The following is an 18,923-nucleotide window of genomic DNA, read 5'->3' as shown; positions in this document are numbered from 1 at the left end:
TCACCTCTGTCCATGTTAATTTCTATAAGTATGTACTGTGATCTTGATGGAATAGTACCTTATCAATTTATTTGTATGTTGTGTATTCAGCAAGCATATGGATTCCCCACTTATCACCACTTCACAAATCACAACTCCAAAGTGTGATAAATCAAAATCCATAACTTATGGAGCCGCTCTTATGCGTAAAAACAAATAGCCATGCACAAAACAATTCTGCTATGTAAGGACCCAATTGCAGTTGAATGATCCCTAGAAACACTAGACTTACGCATCTTGACCAGAAAACAAAGCCAATTAGAGCGAGGCAATGCATGACTCACTCCAAATAATGAGTCACCCCACGAGTCACACATGTGGACAGTCCGAGTTCCAATTGATCTAATTTCAAGCTCTTGTCAGGAACCCCTAAAAAGGGTACCCCAGGGTCATCAGAAAGGTCTCGGAATCCCACGTCTGTCTCCTAAGCTTGAGAAACCCGGAGCCAAGTCCAAGCCCTTACTCCACTCCTCCGTGGAATACATCAGGATGTCCATCCTCCTGGAGTGCCAAGTCCTGTTCTTGTGTCTGTCTGGGTCGATCCATCATCCCCCCCTTCCTCTTTCCTATATCCACATGAACCTCCACCCCCCTGCTTCAATTGGTGACCCCTAGTGCCGTTGTTTATTAAGAGTTGACTTAGCTTCCTATGACTCAGCATGACTGGACTCGGGTTGCTGTCTCTCAAATCTGCTAAGTTGGAAACCCATATATCTACTCAGCGTGACTGGACTCTGGTTGCTGCTTCTCAAATCTACTAAGTTGGAAACCCATATCTACTCAGCGTGACTGGACTCTGGTTGCTGCATCTCAAATCTGCTAAGTTGGAAACCCATATCTACTCAGCGTGACTGGACTCTGGTTGCTGCATCTCAAGTCTGCTAAGTTGGAAACCCATATCTACTCAGCACGACTGCACTCGGGTTGCTGCCTCTCAAGTTTGCTAAGTTGGAAACCCATATCTACTCAGCGTGACTGGACTCGGGTTGCTGCCTCTCAAATCTGTTAAGTTGGAAACCCATATCGACTGAGGAAGAATCTGTGATTAGTGGGATTATAACACCGGTTCCTAGTAAATAGCCAAAAGCATTTCCTACGTTGTAATAAGCTGGTGCCCTGAACAAGCAGCTTAGCAGGACACTGGTTAGCAGAGTTAAGACTGGTAACCAGCAGAAGCATTAAATCAGCTGGTGCACTTTGACTTGTCTAGCGTAGAACTGTAGCCATCAGTATAAAGTATTCATAGCATTGGTTCATGTGGTTAGGGATAACTTTTTGTATTGATGGGTACCAGCTTCACCTGGTGCCAACTTCCTATTTTAATCTGGTTCCTGTTTGGGTGTTTTGCCCCAAGAAGAATCTGAAAAAATTTGTCATCAAAAAGCCTTCAAAGTCTATTAACTTTTTCATGCACCAACAGACTAGTGTAAATCCCTTCAGAAAAATAGTTGCAAAACGAAAAGTAAAGATGAGTTTGAACCCCTTAATAAATAAAATATTCAAGTGTTGAATCTGGTAAAATTATTTCAGTTCTGTCGAGCAACAAAGTACACTCTAAATATAAGACTTAGATTAAGTCTTCCCTTAGTGCTGGGTCAAATAAAACAGTTGGCGTGTTAAAGCTTGTTGTAAGTTCTTTTTCGTTTATATTAAGGGCTCAATTTCGAAAGGAACATTGCAGAATTGGTTTTGCTAATGGAACAGTTGCTGGCAGTGTAAGCACTTTATGTAATCCACCATCTACATAAACTGACAAACCTGTAGAAGTTTGAGATCCATCAGCCATCTGGGTTACGAGAAAATAGTGAAAAACCGATTACACATTTTGCACATCGGGAAATTATTTTTATTTATTTCTCATCAAGTATGACATTTCAGTCAGAAATATTTCAAGGGACATTTTCTACTATCATCATCGTTAGACCATGTAAGTTTTGTGTTAATCTGTTATCTTAGACAAATTTTGTCCATGTTCCTTAGCCAATTGGCCGCTGGTCTTGTAAGATCAATTTTGGACCAGTAGACAAGTTCAGCTACAAGCACTGCTGTCTTGTCAAATTTCGCCCCAAATTCAATCCCCGACAAAGCATGTATGGAACCATTTTCTGCCTGAGCTCTTGTTGTACCCAAACATGTTTTTGCCTCACCCTTGCTTTTCTTCGCCCCTTGAAATTCCCTGCACAAGTTGTAACAGAAATGTCCTCGAAGGAGGAAATATAAAATATTTGATGCGATCCTAATCGGGTGAAGAAAAGAATTAACTTGAAATCAATGACTAGACAACAGGAAACTCCGCTTATTGCCGTGACACAATTCATCTGTCAGAAATTGTGTTTCCTCAAAGTTTTTTTGGCAAATTTAGCTTGGGTTGGCTCAGCTGAGATGTAGCAAAGAAAGGCTCCTTTGTGATGACTTTAATCTATAGACAATAACAGGATAAGACGTTATGCCACAGTCTAGTCCGCTGTTTTGCTGTAAACATCCATCCCTCTTGTGATGCAGGGTATTCCCCATGCTCAAGGTAGCATATTGGGCCGATACACGTGAATTATTTCGGCCGGGCAAAAAAAAAGGACAAAAAAAGGGAAAAAAGAAAAGGTTTATATTTGTTAAAAATTACTGATTTCAAATAAATCTTCTTAATAAAACCATTGATTTTTCTCCGGAATGCACATTAGGACTTGTAAAACCAATGTAAACACAGAGTAGAAAACATTCCAAAGAACTTTTATCAAATCAGCATTCATATATATTTGGTTTGCGGTAACACCATGTGTGGATCTACTTGCCAGGTAGAGTTGTTCTTAGGGAACTGTCTTGCTTTATTCTACTGCCGTGGAGTAGAAAATCGGAGGTGTTACCACAAACCAAATATATATTGATACCCCACCATGCAATGCCTCAAATCCTATAAATCAGCATCCTTTGCCCAAACTTCACAAGTTTGGGTCCAGAATGCTCAACACTTTTTAAAAATTCTGGTGAAAACCCTGAGAAGAGTAACATAATGGGAGACTTTCCAGACGCTTGGTGGCAGCAGACTTACCGGGTAAAATCCATTGTTCTCGGTCATGTGTGCACGCTCAGAACTCTGTAAACAATGGATATTTACCTGGTAAGTCTGCTGCCACCTAGCGTCCCAAAGTCTCCCATTCTGTGTTTTTGGAATTTTGGAAACATGTAACACTCCAACCCCCCTCAACTCCTACTAAGAAAAAAAACAAAACAATTTCTCTGAAGTAACTGGTCCCTAAAATACTATCAGCTTGAAGTTCACATTGCATACTTGTAAATGAAGTGACTGATAAGTTTTGCATGATCAAAAGGGAAGTGAAGGTACAGCAAGGGTTAAAACAATCAAACGGTTCTAAAAACTTAATGCATACTTTTTAAAGACACTGGGCACTATTGGTAATTGTCAAAGACCAGTCTTCTCACTTGGTGTAGCTCAACATACATGTATGCATAAAATACAAACCTGTAAAAATTTGAGCTCAATCGGTCATTGAAGTTGCGAGATAATAATGAAAGAAAAACACCCTTGTCACACAAAGTTGTGTGCTTTCTGATGCTTGATTTCGAGACCCCAAATTCTAAGTCTGAGATCTCGAAATCAAATTTGTGGAAAATTACTTCTTTCTCAAAACCTACATTACTTCAGAAGGAGCCGTTTCTCACAATGTTTTATACTATCAACCTCTCCCCCATTCCTCGTTACCAAGTAAGGTTTTATGCTGATCATTATTTCGAGTGATTACCAATAGTTTCCACTGCCTTTTAATCAACGTTTTGCTGTCTTTCCCCAAAAACACAGTTTACTTTGAAGCACGACTCTGAGCTATTTCAAGTTTGGATGAAAGGAATTACTCTATAAAGAAGTTTCTTGAATGATAAGTAATGAAAAAAGTAACAACTATTTTTGGGAAAATATGTTGATACAGAAAGGGGGGAAAAAGAGGGAAAGGTCACACACTCTTGTACGTGGAGGGGTGTTATCAGTGCTTGCCAGCTGAGCGTTGAGGCAACTTCTCAATAAGGTCACATTGATGGTCAAAGAAGGATTTGATTTAAGACTTTTGTGCATGCTATCAGGCAGGTTTCAGCTGTGGAGTTGTTATAGCTCCCTCATGGGGTGAATTTACAAAATTATACACAATTTATTTATAAGGTTTCTTTGTGAATAAATACAGCCAGCAGAGCCAGCATAAAGGGTTCTGCACTTGCAAAGCAGGTCTGGAAGTAACCAGGGGCAGCCGTGGTGCCCTATGCGTATCCCTCATAAATCTCTTATTCTCACAGCCTAAAGCATACATTTAAAGGGTAGCTACAGTGTTTTTTTATTCATTTAAACGATTAAACATGACTTTTTAGACCTGAAATATTTTTTAAATGTTCTTTTTTTTAATGCGCAAGTATTTTTAAAATGGTTTTCAAGAGATTAGGGGAACCCACCCCGTCCCTAAAAGGGAGCCTTCATTAGCATAAACATGACGTCATGTCGGTAACCCGAGCCGTCGGGCCCCCTGGCTGTGTGCAAATAGAGACGTGTGCACTGTGTGGCCTGGTACCTAGGCGCGTTTAGTTAGGGACCAGACTCTCTTTGCCGACGATATGTTTGAATTCCCGACGTGACGTTGATGGTAGGGGGCGGTAACAATCCACAAAGGGGGGGGGGGACATGACTTATTCGCTAATTATGCAAGTCAGATATGTCGGGAATAAACAAAACACATTTTATTGATGTTCAATACATATATCAGAAATAAATGACAGCAAAATTAACTTTTATTTTAATTCACTGCAGCATCCCTTTAAGAAGAAGACAAAATTAACAATTAAAAAAAATGCGAAGATTGAACATATCTTCATGTCAGCGCAAAAAACTTTGTAGCAAGACCTTGCACAAGCATTTTATCTGGCTCGTAAATTCTTCTTGCAAAAGCATTGTATCTCAACGCATATATGCTTTGTGTATATACTGAGCTATATTAAGCGTTTGTAACTTGTGCGCAACCTAAGTGACAATTTGGGAATTTTTTTTGTACTGACAAAAGATTATGCAAGTTCAGAAAAGTTATAACTTTTAGTTTGTTAAATTTATTTGAACGCGAATCCCGAATCTTACCATCTCATTTGTTTCTCCCTCTCACCCTAAACAGATTCAAGAGTTCCAACAGGCCTTGCAGCAACGTGACGACGTCATCCGCCACCTGTCCACGAGCTTACAGGGCGCCCTCACTAGTCGGGACGATATCCAGCAAGAGGCGGCAGCACAGACGGAGCAACTTGCGCTTCAGATTCAGACCCTACAATCACAGCTTCAGCAGGTGTGTAGAGTCAATTCAGAGGAAACGTATCTTTGGAGAAAATTATGTTTTATATCTTTCTGTCAAACCTTTGTTGTACAAGTTACATGTAGATGGCCCAAGTGAATTATTTAAGAAGCAGTCATTGACATTGTAGTGTCAATTCAGAGGAAATCCATCTTTGGAGAATTTTTAAAATAGTATTTCCCCCTACCTATTTTGAACTTAAGATGGCCCAAGTTAATTATTAAAGAAGCAGGCATAATGTACTTCCTACATGTACATGTACCTAAAGTCTGTTTTCTGATTTTACTTGCACTGAAAAAACCCTGCAAAACTGCTATTTTAATTATCTATGAAATCCTATAGTAATTGTAATCAAGGTCATGTATGTCTGAATTCTGATTTTTTTTGCCGTCAGAAAATCAGCAAAAACGTTATAAAATAGCCTGAAAAGTCTATAAAAGACTATGCCATAAACATGCAGTTCAGCCCTTGTACTCAATAAAATAGTCCTACATGTATTCTTCTTTGAGGGTCATGCCTGTAGTCAATAAAATGTTCCTAATTTTGTCTAAAGACCAAGTATCATGCCTGAAGAAAGCAAGATTTTCATATGTAGGATTTAAACTTTGCATGGTGGAAATACGATATGGAAAGGTTTGCAGTAACACCATGTAATGACTATCTCTAATGAGTATGAGTGGTTGTGAAAAGAACCATTGGTTTCAACTTGTGAGACCATTGGTTCTTTTCAGAACCACCCCAACTCAATAGAGTTGGTCATTACATGGTGTTACCGCAAACCTTTTCATATCAAGATTTTCATGAAGATTTGTAAACAATTAATTAAAAAGTCAATTGTTTCACCAAAAACAATTATTCCTTGTTGACCCCCAAGTCTTCTCGGATGAGTTTGTTAGGGTCATGTAGATGTTTGGTGATATTATTGCAAAAAAAATTGATGATTTTTTTATTTTTAATTATCAATCCTTAAAAACAGTTTTGAATGAACCTCAAACATTTATACAAACAAATCTGATTAGATTAGATTCTAACTGGCACCCCGAACAAAGATATTGAGACGGCCAACATACAGGTAGATCTTGATAGTACCGTTTGTAAAAAGCCGGCACATTAATCCGGAGGTCGTTGGTTCAAATCCTGCTCTAGTCAACTTTTCTTTGTTCAACCCCAAATCAGATTAGATTTTGGAACAAGTTTCTTATTTATTAATTGTTACTCGATTGTTGTTTATATTTCATTGTGTCATTTATTTTCAGGCTGGGGATTCACTTAAGGAACAAAACGGTGGTCACAGCAGTTTAGCTGAGGAGCTCTCCCATGCCCAGGATCAGGTGATGGCTCTTAGACAGACCGTCGACGACAAAGAATCAGCTATGCAAACCCTTGCCCAACGCTACGCCCAGAAGTCTAAGGAGCTTGTGGAGTCCATCGAGGAAAAGGAAGAGCTCCGACGACACTCGGCGGAGGAGATCATGTCCTTGTCGCAACAGCTGAAAGAGCAGGGCGGGGATTTGAGTCCAGAATCTCGTGAGAGGTCCCTCGCCACGCTCCAGGCAGAGCTCGATGAAAGTTACGGCAACCAGATTGTCATGATCAAAGAGCAGCTGCAGGAACGCCATCAGCAGGACAAAGACCTTCTGGTCCAGAAATGCAGCGAGTTGGAGAGACACGTGGACTCCACGACCGAGAACAACAAACAATGTGAGGAACTGGAGCAACAGATCTCAAATCTCAAGGATGAACTTGCCACAAGAGATTCCGAGAATCGAAGAAACCTTGAAGAAATTTCCAACGTAAAACAAAAGCTTGCTGATACTGTTGAGGCGTATGAAAAGCACACAGATAAATTGTACACAACTCAGATGGCTCTTGAAGAGGAGCAGGGCAAGGCGGATGCCCTTAGAGCCCAACTTGAAGAGTCAACTCAATATCTCTTGGGCTTCCAAGACTCTCAGAAGGATGAGGTCAACACATTGAAGAGATCACTACAGCAGCATATTGCAGAAGCCGACAGGCTGGCTTCCGTTAATATAGACTATGAGGACCAGATTGCGAAGTTGAAGGCAGACCATGAAGAGGTTGTTGCAGAGCTCAACACTAAACTAGAGTCATCGCTCGATGAGAAGGTTGGTTCTGAGGATGCTCACAAGAAGGAGCTGGAATCCTTGAAAGCAGAGTTGGAGACACTCAAAGGGAACACAGATGCACCTGTTGATGTCGACGAGCTGAGAAGAACCATCGAAGAGGAACTGAAGGAGGACTATGATGAGAAGATGGACGATATGAAATATTCTCATGAGATAGACTTGAAGAGGCTTCAATCAGAGCTGAGGGTGGAGTATCAGGATGATCTGAAGGACATTCAGAACCAGTTGGAAGAACAGTATGTTCAGAAGGTGGAGAGCATCCGGTCAGAGAAAGATCGAGAGTTTGTGGCTGAGCTGCAGCATGCTCGTCAGGAGCTCCAGGAGAAACTCGAGGTTGAGGTCGCAGAGAAAATAGAGGCTGAGCGGAAGAGACTAAAGCAGCTGGAGCTACATCAAACAAGTCTGGATGACACTATTGACCAGGTGGATCTGATCAATAGACTTCAGAATGAAAACCAAGACCTTTCGGAGGCAAGGGATGCTCTTCTACAACAAATTGATTCAAGTCATCATGTTCAGGAGGAACTCCAAGAAGAGCTGCTAAATGTCATCAACGAGAAAGATCGCTTAAATGCTGAAAATGATAGACTTCTCCTTGACCTAGATGCCCTTGAAACAGGACAGGCAGAGAACCAAGGCCTGGGGTCCCTACAAGAACGTCTTGAGGAGTTGCCACTTGATTCTCAAGGTCGGGTTGAGAGGTCAGAGGACGAGAAATCACAAATCGAAGACGAGCTTGACCGGCTACGAGTAGAGTTGGAGTCCAGCAAGAAGGAAAAGGCAGCCTACAACGAACAGATGGAAAGACTCAATCAGGACCATCAGGCAAAGGTGGAGCAGCTTGGCGAAGAGACGTCGAAAGTTGTCAACATGCTGGAGGCAACGAAGGGTGAGCTGGAGAGTCACAAGTCATCTGCAGTCAGAGGGGAGGGTGATAACTGGGTCACGGAAAGAACGAACCTCCTGCGGGAGAAAGAACAACTCCAACATTTACTGGAAAAAACCCAGAAGGAATTCGAGGCTCAGATAGCAGCTCTGGAAGAAGAGAAAAATAAGCATGCAGAAAATGAGAGGTCATTAGGAGAAGAAAAAGAAGCTCTCGTCACTAAAGTCAATGAGCTAGAACAGGGTCGTAATGAGATCAAAGAAGAACTTGCCCAGGCCTTGTCTCGTTTGAATGAAAACGAAAATGTCAATCAGGATTTGGACACGGCTATGGCCAATTTGAAAATGAACCACTCAAACGAGTCACGCATGGCACAAGAGCAGCACAATGAGGATATGGAACAAATCAAACAGCTGCAAGAAATAGTGAGCGAGATGAAAAACATCAACTCAAAACTCAAGCTTGACTCATCTATACATGAAGAAGCCAAGCAGCAAATTGAAGCCTTATCCGATGAGTTGTCAATGCTCAAGTCCGAGAACAATGAGCTGAAATCTGACATGGCTGTACAGATCTCAAAGAATGCTGAATTCGGTCATGACCTTGCAGTGTTGGGCAGTGTGAAAGAAAATTATGAGCGGATGACACGTGACTTGACTGCCGTTCAATCTGAAAATGAAATATTAAAAAAAGACATGGAACAGCAGCGGAGTAACTTTGAGCGGCAGGTGGCTGTGCTGAAGAACATTCATCACGATGAGGTGAATGCTGCCACAGGCAATAATGGCAGGAAATCACCGGAAATGACAGCTGCCGAGAAACAAAATGCCATCCTGCGTGATTCCCTAGAACAAACGGCTGAAGACAGGGCAACTGTCGCGTCTGAACTGGTACAATTGAGACACGAGCATGATCTCCTCCGGACCAGCATTGACATGAAAGAGGCGGAGATTACAGCCCTAAAAGAGCAACTGCAAATTGCTGATGACGAGCGTAAACATGCCGTGGGTGAGTGGCGCGAGTCAGAGCAAGAGTTAGGGGACGTCAGAGCACAGGTGGAGCATGAGCGTAAACAACGTTGGCAGGTGGAAGAGAGGTTACCCCAGCTACAGGCGAGACTTGAGTCCCTCCAACATCTAGAGACCGAGTTGACCCTCGAGAACGAGCACCTTAAAGAAGAACTCAGTGCACTTAACCGAGAGAGAGATACCGAATTGGCAAAAATCGAATTGAGTGAGAAGAATCTTGAAAAAGAAGTAGAGAAATTGAAGAAAGAATTGAATGAAACAACTGAAATCTTCACCAAAGAGAATGCACTGCTCAAGGATGCATTGCAGCATGAGAAAGATGCTGCTGCACAGTTGCTAAAAGAACAGGAAGACATTTCCCATGATGAAGTTTCATCCCTGAGGGATGAAGTGAATGAATTAAGACAGAAAATCCTACGCAAGGAACAGACGGAGCACGAGATCCTGACAGAGAAAACTCGCCAGATCGGCGTCCTTCAGGAGAGCAATGCCAGACTAGAACACGAAAGGGAAAACCTGAAAATTAAATTAACTGACCTTGAGAAGCAAATTAAGACAACTGAATCCGTCTCAGAGGAAGTACAGGACGTCTTCGGCCAGCAGCTGACGGAATTACAAACTCAGCAGAAATCCTTGAAGAATGATCTAGAACAGCAGAAAAGTGAACGACTCAACCTCTCAGATATCCTCAATGATTCAGCTTCCAGAGAGGAGAACTTAAAGCTTGAGAAAGAATTGCTCCTTAAGAAGCTCTCCGAGAAGGAAGAGATCCAGGAACGTCTTATGCAAGAGAGGCTTGAGCTGCAGCGAAGAATACAGGAGCAGCAGAAACTTGAAGCCCTGCTTGATGAGAAGGACCGCTTAGAGCAGGAGCTGTCTCGCCAGAAACGATCTCTAGAGTGTGACCTCCGTGACATCGAGCAGCAACTGCAGCAGCGAGAGCAGCAACTCCTGACAGAGAAGTCGGATCTCGAGGCGGAGCTCCGTCACAAGGATGTTGAAGTCCGCCGGTGGGAGGTTGGCTACCGCGAGCAGCAGCTAGAATACCGCCACCGCGAGACTTTCTTGAAGAAGCGTTACGACGAGGACATGACGACCTACAAGGATGGGGCAGAGAAGGATAAGCTGGCGCGGCTCCAGCGACTCCGGATGGAGAAGGATCGCCTTCATGCCGATGCCGTGGCAAAGCTGCGACGTGACCTCAGGGCAGAGTTTGACGATCTCAGTTCCCGTTCTAAGGAGCAACATCTTTCGGAGGTTTCACTGCTGAAGACGAGACACCAATCTCAGGTGCATTGGTATTCTTATTAATTTCTTTCATACATCTTTTTTGTATTGTATAATCTGATGTTTTTCAAACAATTCATCAGAGATAATATTGAAATTTCGAAACTCAAGAAAGCAGTTCGAACAAAGTTCCACAAAAAACCCAATAAACAATTTCAGTGAGGATTTTTTTCTCTATCTTCTATTTTTGTTTAACCAAATTTGGGGAAAAAAAGGAATGCTAAAGGGGCTAAAACATTGAATCTTGGTAACAAATATTTTACGCAGAAACTAAAAGATTTTATTCTTTTATTTCAGATCATATTTTTTGAAAAATTCTGAGAAATATAGTTTATTTATGAAAAGGCAGCTTTGAGCCTATCCACAAAGAAAGCATTCCCGTAAAAAAAACCTAAAAAACATTCCAATAAGGTATTTATTATAAATTGACCAGATGAAATAGTTATTTGAATGAAATTGGCTAATCTAGTTTGCTGCAATTCTTTTGTCTGTGTTAACCACTAATCTAAGGAGACTAAGTTAAAATATTGGGGGTTCAGAACCATTAGTTCCTAAACAGAAATGAAAATTGGACTACCCTTTCCAAGGAAATCAAATTTGGAGAAAAAAAAAACACCTCCGCTACGATCAGAGTATAGGGATCGATTTTGTTGAGTTGTGTACCACTGTTTCAATTCAGAACCAACACTACTCAAAAGAGATTTTCACATGGTGTTACCGCAAGCCTCATCAAAATTTTACAAATCAATAATAAACTGAACCAGTCTTTCTTTTTAATGTATTCTCATTCCATTCTTTCAAAATATTTATTACTCGCCACATTTCATCTGCACAAATTTCTTTCAACTATAACTATATGATATTTTATAACTTTATTTTTATTTCATGTCAATCTAACATTCTAAACAATTCTTACATTTACCTGAAAAACATTCAAACGTAGTTGAGGAATGAAAGCCCTGCACTGCATACATTTTCTTATTTTTTAAAATCCAAATTCCACAAGCAAAATCAATCACCTAAAAGAAGTTACTGTGCAACCAAATCCCCTTACAGCTAAAAAAATCAATTTATAGACGCTAAAAGAGCAAAGCATAGAGTGCATCTGAATTCTTTTCTCCCTTAATGGTGGTAATACATCAAAGCTAAAATGATAAAGAGCTTTTCCAACCGGAGGTAGGCACCGGAATCAGAGGAGGATATTTCCCCTCCTTTTGTTTCCAACGGAGCTCTGTGATGTCACTGCGAGGGTTCTCTTTCTACTCTCTGTAGTATATCTGTCATTGTTTGGATTGATTGCCAAGTTCTTTCACATGCTAATCATCCTTGTTTATAGCTTGTTCCCCATGTCCTTATCCTGTTATTGATTTGGGAGTTAGAGATGATGGCATCATCAGCTCTTTATTACCTGTTAAATGGAAAATAATGGTTTATAATAATAATAATAATAATAATATAAATAACAAATTTATTTAATGAGCAAAAATATAAAAAAACAGAGATAATGCCACCAGTGGTTGTTTTACAATTTGTTTTATGAACAAAAAAAGTACATGTATATTTGATATGTGGTAATGCCATGTGTATACATTGTATCTACTTGCTTGGTAGAAAAGAACATTGCCTACTCAGCAAGTAGATTGTACACATGGTGTTACTGCAAACCAAATATACATTAATACCTCACCATGCAATGCCTCAAATCCCACATCAATACAAAATAGAGATGATGCCACTAGTGGTCCATTTTCCAAAATAAAGCTGTTAGGTAATAAAAACGTTGCTTGACAAATTGCTTTAGGTTAAAAATGTTGCTCGACAAATTTATTTGTTGCTCGACAAAATAGACTATGATGCCACCAAACACTAGTTTTGCTGAAAAACCATGAAATGGAACATATTGTTATCAAATTCATTTACCTCTCATAAGCACAAAATAGCAGCAATAATGCCACCAATTCCAGTGGCTCAATTTCCTGAAAAGTGGTTAAATGGAAAATATTGCTTAAAACATTAATTTGATGGGCAAAAAAATAGCTGGGACCCGACTATAAGCAATCAGCATTTTAATAAAATTAAACATTTTAGCCACTAACCTGTATCTGCTTAGCAAGTATTTTCTGCACTTGGCAGTTTTTTCATCAGCAGCACTTTTTTCCCTTAAATTCAGTTGGAAATGTTGCTTTTTATTTGGTTTGTAAGCAAAACTAGCTGGGAACCAGTTACAAGCAACATGCTTTTCAATGTATTTTTCACCGATTATCTGATTCGGCACTTAGCAGATTATTGTGCTTAAAACACTGCCCTGTGATTTTTCAGAAAAGTTTTCCTGATTTTTAATTTTTTTTTCCACAAATCTCCATGTACCTTAAAACGTAATTTTTGAAAGACATGAACCCAACATCAGATGAAGAGATGTTATCCTCGCTTCACGCCAAACCTTTTGACGCTCATTCATTTTTGGCGTTTGTTTGATTTTGGTGTAAGAGTATTTGTGAATTATTTTTTAAGGTATGTCAATGTAGCGTCCAGGAAGTTAGTTTAGAGGGCCTCAATTACCAAACAACACCCAATTATTACCAGAAAAAAAATAGAAAAGAAAGATACTGAAATGTTACATAAAAGCACATATCTGCATCTATAAAATTCTTCCTTTTTTGTTTTATTTTTCCAGTTATTTTTTTTGTGTAAATTTTTGGTTCAAAATTTAAGAATTATCTGCCTTAACTGTTACTGTGTGGCCAGTGTCCCTTTGTTATGTGTTAATTGCCCTGTTAACCGATCAGGATTTAGGGGACCAAGCTGAAAGTTTTTGTGGCACCAGTCTACTCTAGATTCAAGCCTCATTTTGATTCATGTATATAGGATATCGTATATAATCAACACAGCTACATGTACATCATGAATGATGAAATACATGATTATGTTTTAATGTGCAATATCACAACATAATGTATATTCCCTCACACAATACATTATAGAAATAGTACAAAACACACACACACACATCACAAAATTAAACTTTTTTGAACAATTTTAAATAGCTGCAAATTCCTGGCACAGTTTCAATATTCAAACCTCTTACTGCAATAAGAGTATACTGTGGGTTTAAATGATAGATTAACTATACCAGCCTGCATTATGATAGCTCTTTATTTACCTCAGTGAGGGGACTGTTGTTGGCTTGTGACATTATATGCAAGGGTTTTATATTGATGGGGCATAAAGCAGTTGGCCCTGTGTGTTGTGTAACACACGTAAAAGAACCCAGTGCATTTATCGAAAAGCACCTTGTAAGCCATTAAATGACGCTATGTAAAAGGATTACGTCTCATAATTCAATTGTAGTTCACATACATGTACCTTGCTTGTTTTTAAGCGCCTTGAGCATCACTGAGTGATGGATATGAGCACTATAAAAAGAAGCCACATGTATTATTTCTTGTGGTTGACATAAACAGTACACAGTGAGCCCTCCTACTGGCTGACCACTCAATTTCAACCTCTATGGTTTTGGATTGATGTAAATGGGTACAAAGTCAACCCTCCTACTGTCTGACTATTCGATACAAACCTCTGTGGTTTTGGATGCATGTACATTTTAAGCAGGTACACAGTCAACCCTCCTACTGTCCGACCATTCAATATCAACCTCTATGGCTTGAATGCATGTAAGTGGGTACACAGTGAACCCTCCTACTGTCTGACCATTCACTTTCAACCCCTATGGTTTTGGATGCATGTAAACAGGTAGACAGTCAACCCTCCTACTGTCTGACCATTCAATTTCAACCCCTATGGTTTTGGATGCATGTAAACAGGTACACAGTCAACCCTTCTACTGTCTGACTATTCAATACAAAGCTCTGTGGGTTTGGATGCATATAAGCAGGTTCACAGTCAACCCTCCTACTGTCCGACCATTTGATACAAACCTCTGTGGTTTTGGATGCATGTAAGCAGGTACATAGTAAACCCTTCTACTGTCTGACCATTCAAAATCAACCACTGTGATTTTGGATGGATGTAAACGAGAACACAGTTAACCCCCCCACTGTCTGACTTTTCAATACCAACCTCTATGGTTTTGAATACATGTAAGCGGGTACACAGTCAACCCTCCTACTGTCTGACCATTTGATACAAACCTCTGTGGTTTTGGATGCATGTAAGCAGGTACACAGTAAACTCTTCTACTGTCTGACCATTCAATATCAACCCCTATGGTTTTTAATGCTGCATAAATTTTGCCAGCCTGCAATTGTGATACCATGTGGTGAATGCATTTTCCCTGGAACTCTGACATTGTTCAAACAAAAAGACCCCCTATTCTGGTAAGATTATTTCTGAGTATGGAATTTATATTAACTTCAGAGGTTATCAAATGGTGGAAATGAAATATTTTCAACTTGCATCCTAAACAAATTTGATCTTAGTTTGACCTTTTGGTCAGTGAAGACTGTCAATCCTTTGTTTAGGTCTCATTTTTTAAGCAAAAACTTGCCAATATCTTCAGACGAATTAGTGAAACTATTTTTTATTTCTAAGGAACAGAAATTTGTTGGGAATTTATCGATATATATACATGTGTTTTTCTTTTCCTTAAAGGATTTATTATAGTGGGGAGTAGATGTTGGTGCTGAAGACACAAAAGTATTATTTAGAAAAAAAAGAAAGCAAAATCTTAGAGATGGTTATATCAGAGCTGGAAAACAGAAAAGAAGTTTTTATTATATATTTTGCCTTTAATGTAAATTGCAATTATGTGTACAGATGGTAAAGTTACGTTTAATATTATGCATCGTTTAAAATTATGCCAAAGTGCCAACTTAGTTCTGTGTCTTCCGTTCATCGGGGGGAAAGATAAACTAGTGTAAGCATGAACGCAGCATTACTTATGGTCATCTAACAGCTTTTTGACTTTAAAATTACCTTTTGTGTTAGTTTTAACCGTGACCTTTGACCCAGAGGTCAATCTGGGCTAGAGTGCGTCTAGTGTGAGTACAAAATTGTAATTATTGTTGTGATGAACTGGATGCAGTAAGACAAAAATGTATTTCATGTATAGCACGCTCTGCTTTTACTCAAGCCGAATTTCAACAAAAAATGCTAAGCAGAAAGATTATTTTGCTAAGCAACAGTAAACCGGGCAGCAGTTGGCAGAGGTGCGGTAACCTGGTGTTTTGGCTGGTATCCGATTTCAACTAAGCGTGGTTTGTCTGTACTTAACAGGTTTATAATAAATAAGGACCCAGTGTGGAGAAATTTCTGAAAGTGTTTACGTGAGAGATATTTAGATAAGCTTACAAAGCATGGAGTAGATGGTACATCTGGATGTATGTATATTTCAAAGTGCATTTGTATATATGAAGAATTATAATATGGAAAGACTTGCGTCAGAGCTATGAAACCTTTTTGTTGATTTGTGAGGTGATAAAAATACAAACTGATATTTTCTTTTCTTGAAAAGAATTGTGAGCTCAAAAAGAAAATTTCAATTTCCTTATGACGGTTAACTCACTGTGAATAATCATTGCTAAAAAATTGCCTCGAGAACCCATGAAACTACTGGAATAACACAATGGTTTTTATAGCCTATTACAGTTGAATTGGTAGCGGAGCTGCCAACTCACGGAGTTCAAGGAAATTTCCCTGAAAATAAAGCGATCTCTCTATGTTCTAATGAACAGATTTGAAAATTCACGTACTACATGTACATTCATGTAGTATGGACACTGTTTTTGCTGTTATGTTAAATTAAATTATGATATCTCCCTGATTGCACGATGCGAATGTTGGTAAAAATAGGGGGAGGGTGTGACGGGAGAGGGGGGGGGGGGTAAGGGGGCACACAATCATCATTGCCTTGTAAAAGATTTAACTATTAATGTTTATATATATGAACTATGGTGTATATTTATACATAGATTTTTATGTTTAGTTTGTCAGTTTGAAAACCAATTATGAGTTTGAAAAATGAAAACAAAAAATTAGAGAATATAAGAAAGATTTTTTTTGAAATAATTTTGGATGAGCCTGCCGTGAAGTTGAGTGATGAATGAGTGAGATTTATATTGCAGTGAGTATTGAAGTCTGTTTAGTTGATTTTTTCCCTTTCCTAAAAATGTATTGAGTTTAAAATCTAGTTTCTGAATACCCCATGATTTAGTCAAGTCTTTTGCCGAGTGTATGTGGTAAACATACTGTTTATTTTATTTCCCAGTGAATTTATTTTTTAGTTTGAAGATAATTTGATTTGGTGATTTATCTTTGTTTAAAAAATCAGTTCTGTATATTGTTAAAATTATTGTAAAGGTCTGGGTCAAACACACGCAAAATCCTCTTGGAGAAACGTCAACATTTCTAACATTGTTATATTTTTCCTTTTCATTAACTTTCCATCAGTTTTCCCAAAGTTTAATTGTTTTCCTGATTCCATTCCCACTTACATCCTCACCTAACACATTTGAAAAGTTCTCCTACTCCAAAAAACCTTCCATACTAACAAAAAGACCTGAGAATGAAAATGCAGCTTTTCCCCCAAACTTTCAAATCATAAAAAAAATGCTGTTTGATCCCCTAAATAATGCTTGCAAATTTATGATACCTTTGCAATTGTGTTCTAAATTAAAATATATATTTTTTTTCTGGGGTGTGTTTTGGCTTTGATGACACAAGCTGCTGAGTTCCGTTCGTGTTTCTTTCACAAAACTCTCACTTTTTCTGGTTTGGGGATTTCAAAGACAGACATTCATTTTAAATAAGATTTTTTTCCTTTCTATTTGTTCTGTGATATGAGACACTGTTTCTTAACTTTTGCTAAAAAAAAAAAAAAAAAAAGTGATGTTGAAAGTCAACAATTTTATTTGGCTTATTCTCGTGAGTTGTATTATTTGTTTTGAACCAGTCCCTTTTCTCTCTTCTCAAGTGTGATAATCTCTGAAAACTTCCCAGTCCTTTTTTAATTTCCAGTTGAAAACTTCCAAATTGATTTGCCTGTCTTTGACCAAAACCTAATCCAACACGATGTATACATGTTTTGCCTTCCACAGATATTTGTGTTATTTATAAACTGCTGCAAACTCACTGCTTCCAAGTTCCAAGAAGGGGGTAAAACACATTACAATAAACCGATCCATTAGGCTTTGCCACGGCGCATTTGTGAGCAAGAACATGTGAGCCTCTCCAATGCCATTCTGCACAACTCTGCCACACGCGCAAGCATACGCGGATGCATGTCAGACTTTATTTGTCGGACTTTTGGTGCGTAATCAGGGTTTGATTGGTCAATACGCAATGGGGCGGAGCTTAATGGATCGGTCTATTTATAATCAAAACCCATGACCTTGTTAACGCTACAACATGAGGGGACTGGGGAGGTTGCAGTGAGTGAGCCAAGTTTTATAAAAAGTACACATCAACGGGCGGCAAAACTATAATAAAACATCCATTGATGAAAAGATTACATCTGAGATGTACTTATTCTTGGGATGACAATAATAAAGAGAGAAACACACTAAGAAAAGGAAACAAAACTCTTCAGCTTGTGTTATTTTTTTTAACAGACCCCGAGAAGTATGGTGTCAGTCAGTAGAGCTTGTATTAAAGGAACACGTTGCCTTGGATCGGACAAGTTGGTATATGAAAAGCATTTGTAACTGTTTGTTATAATATCCATATGGTTAGAAAGATGTTTAAAAAGTAGAATACAATGATCCACACAACATTGCCTCGAAATTGCGTGGTTTTCCTTTTCCTTTAATAACTAACACGGTCGGCCATTTATGGGAGTCAAAAAGTTGACTCCCATAAATGGCTGACCGTGTTAGTCGATGAGGTAAAAGGAAAACCGCGCAATTTCGAGGCATGGTTGTGTGGATCATTGTATTCTACTTTTACAACATCTTTCCACCCATATGCATTTCATAACAAACGGTTACAATTGCTTTTCAAAGACCAACTCGACCGATCCAAGGCAACGTGTTCCTTTAACTACGCATTCCTCCCAGTGTGCCGTATTTTTGTTTGACGGCGTGAGGGCGCTCTCAAACATACTTGTAACACTTCTGGGGGTATATACATTCATACCCAAAATAGTCATTAAAGACTGGAACACATTGCCACGACATACATCATATCCATCATGGGCAATAAGACCTTTATAGGAGCCATTACAACTCACCTTTAAAGCAACTTAAAACTA

At 39.1% G+C, this 18,923-nt stretch overlaps 1 protein-coding gene across 1 annotated transcript in view; it reads left to right on the top strand.

Annotated features, from left to right (window-relative positions):
* LOC139948693 (uncharacterized) overlaps nucleotides 1-18,923 on the top strand; it is a 122,725-nt gene that overhangs the window by 37,511 nt on the left and 66,291 nt on the right. Inside the window, 2 exon segments of the mRNA XM_071946939.1 lie at nucleotides 5,199-5,366; nucleotides 6,629-10,723. Coding sequence (XP_071803040.1) covers nucleotides 5,199-5,366; nucleotides 6,629-10,723 — 4,263 coding nt within the window.

The sequence above is a fragment of the Asterias amurensis genome, chromosome 16 (assembly GCF_032118995.1).
Source record: "Asterias amurensis chromosome 16, ASM3211899v1".
In the NCBI taxonomy this organism is placed as follows: domain Eukaryota; kingdom Metazoa; phylum Echinodermata; class Asteroidea; order Forcipulatida; family Asteriidae; genus Asterias; species Asterias amurensis.
Note: the sequence above shows the minus strand (reverse complement) of the source record. Positions and strands in the feature narration are given on the sequence as shown.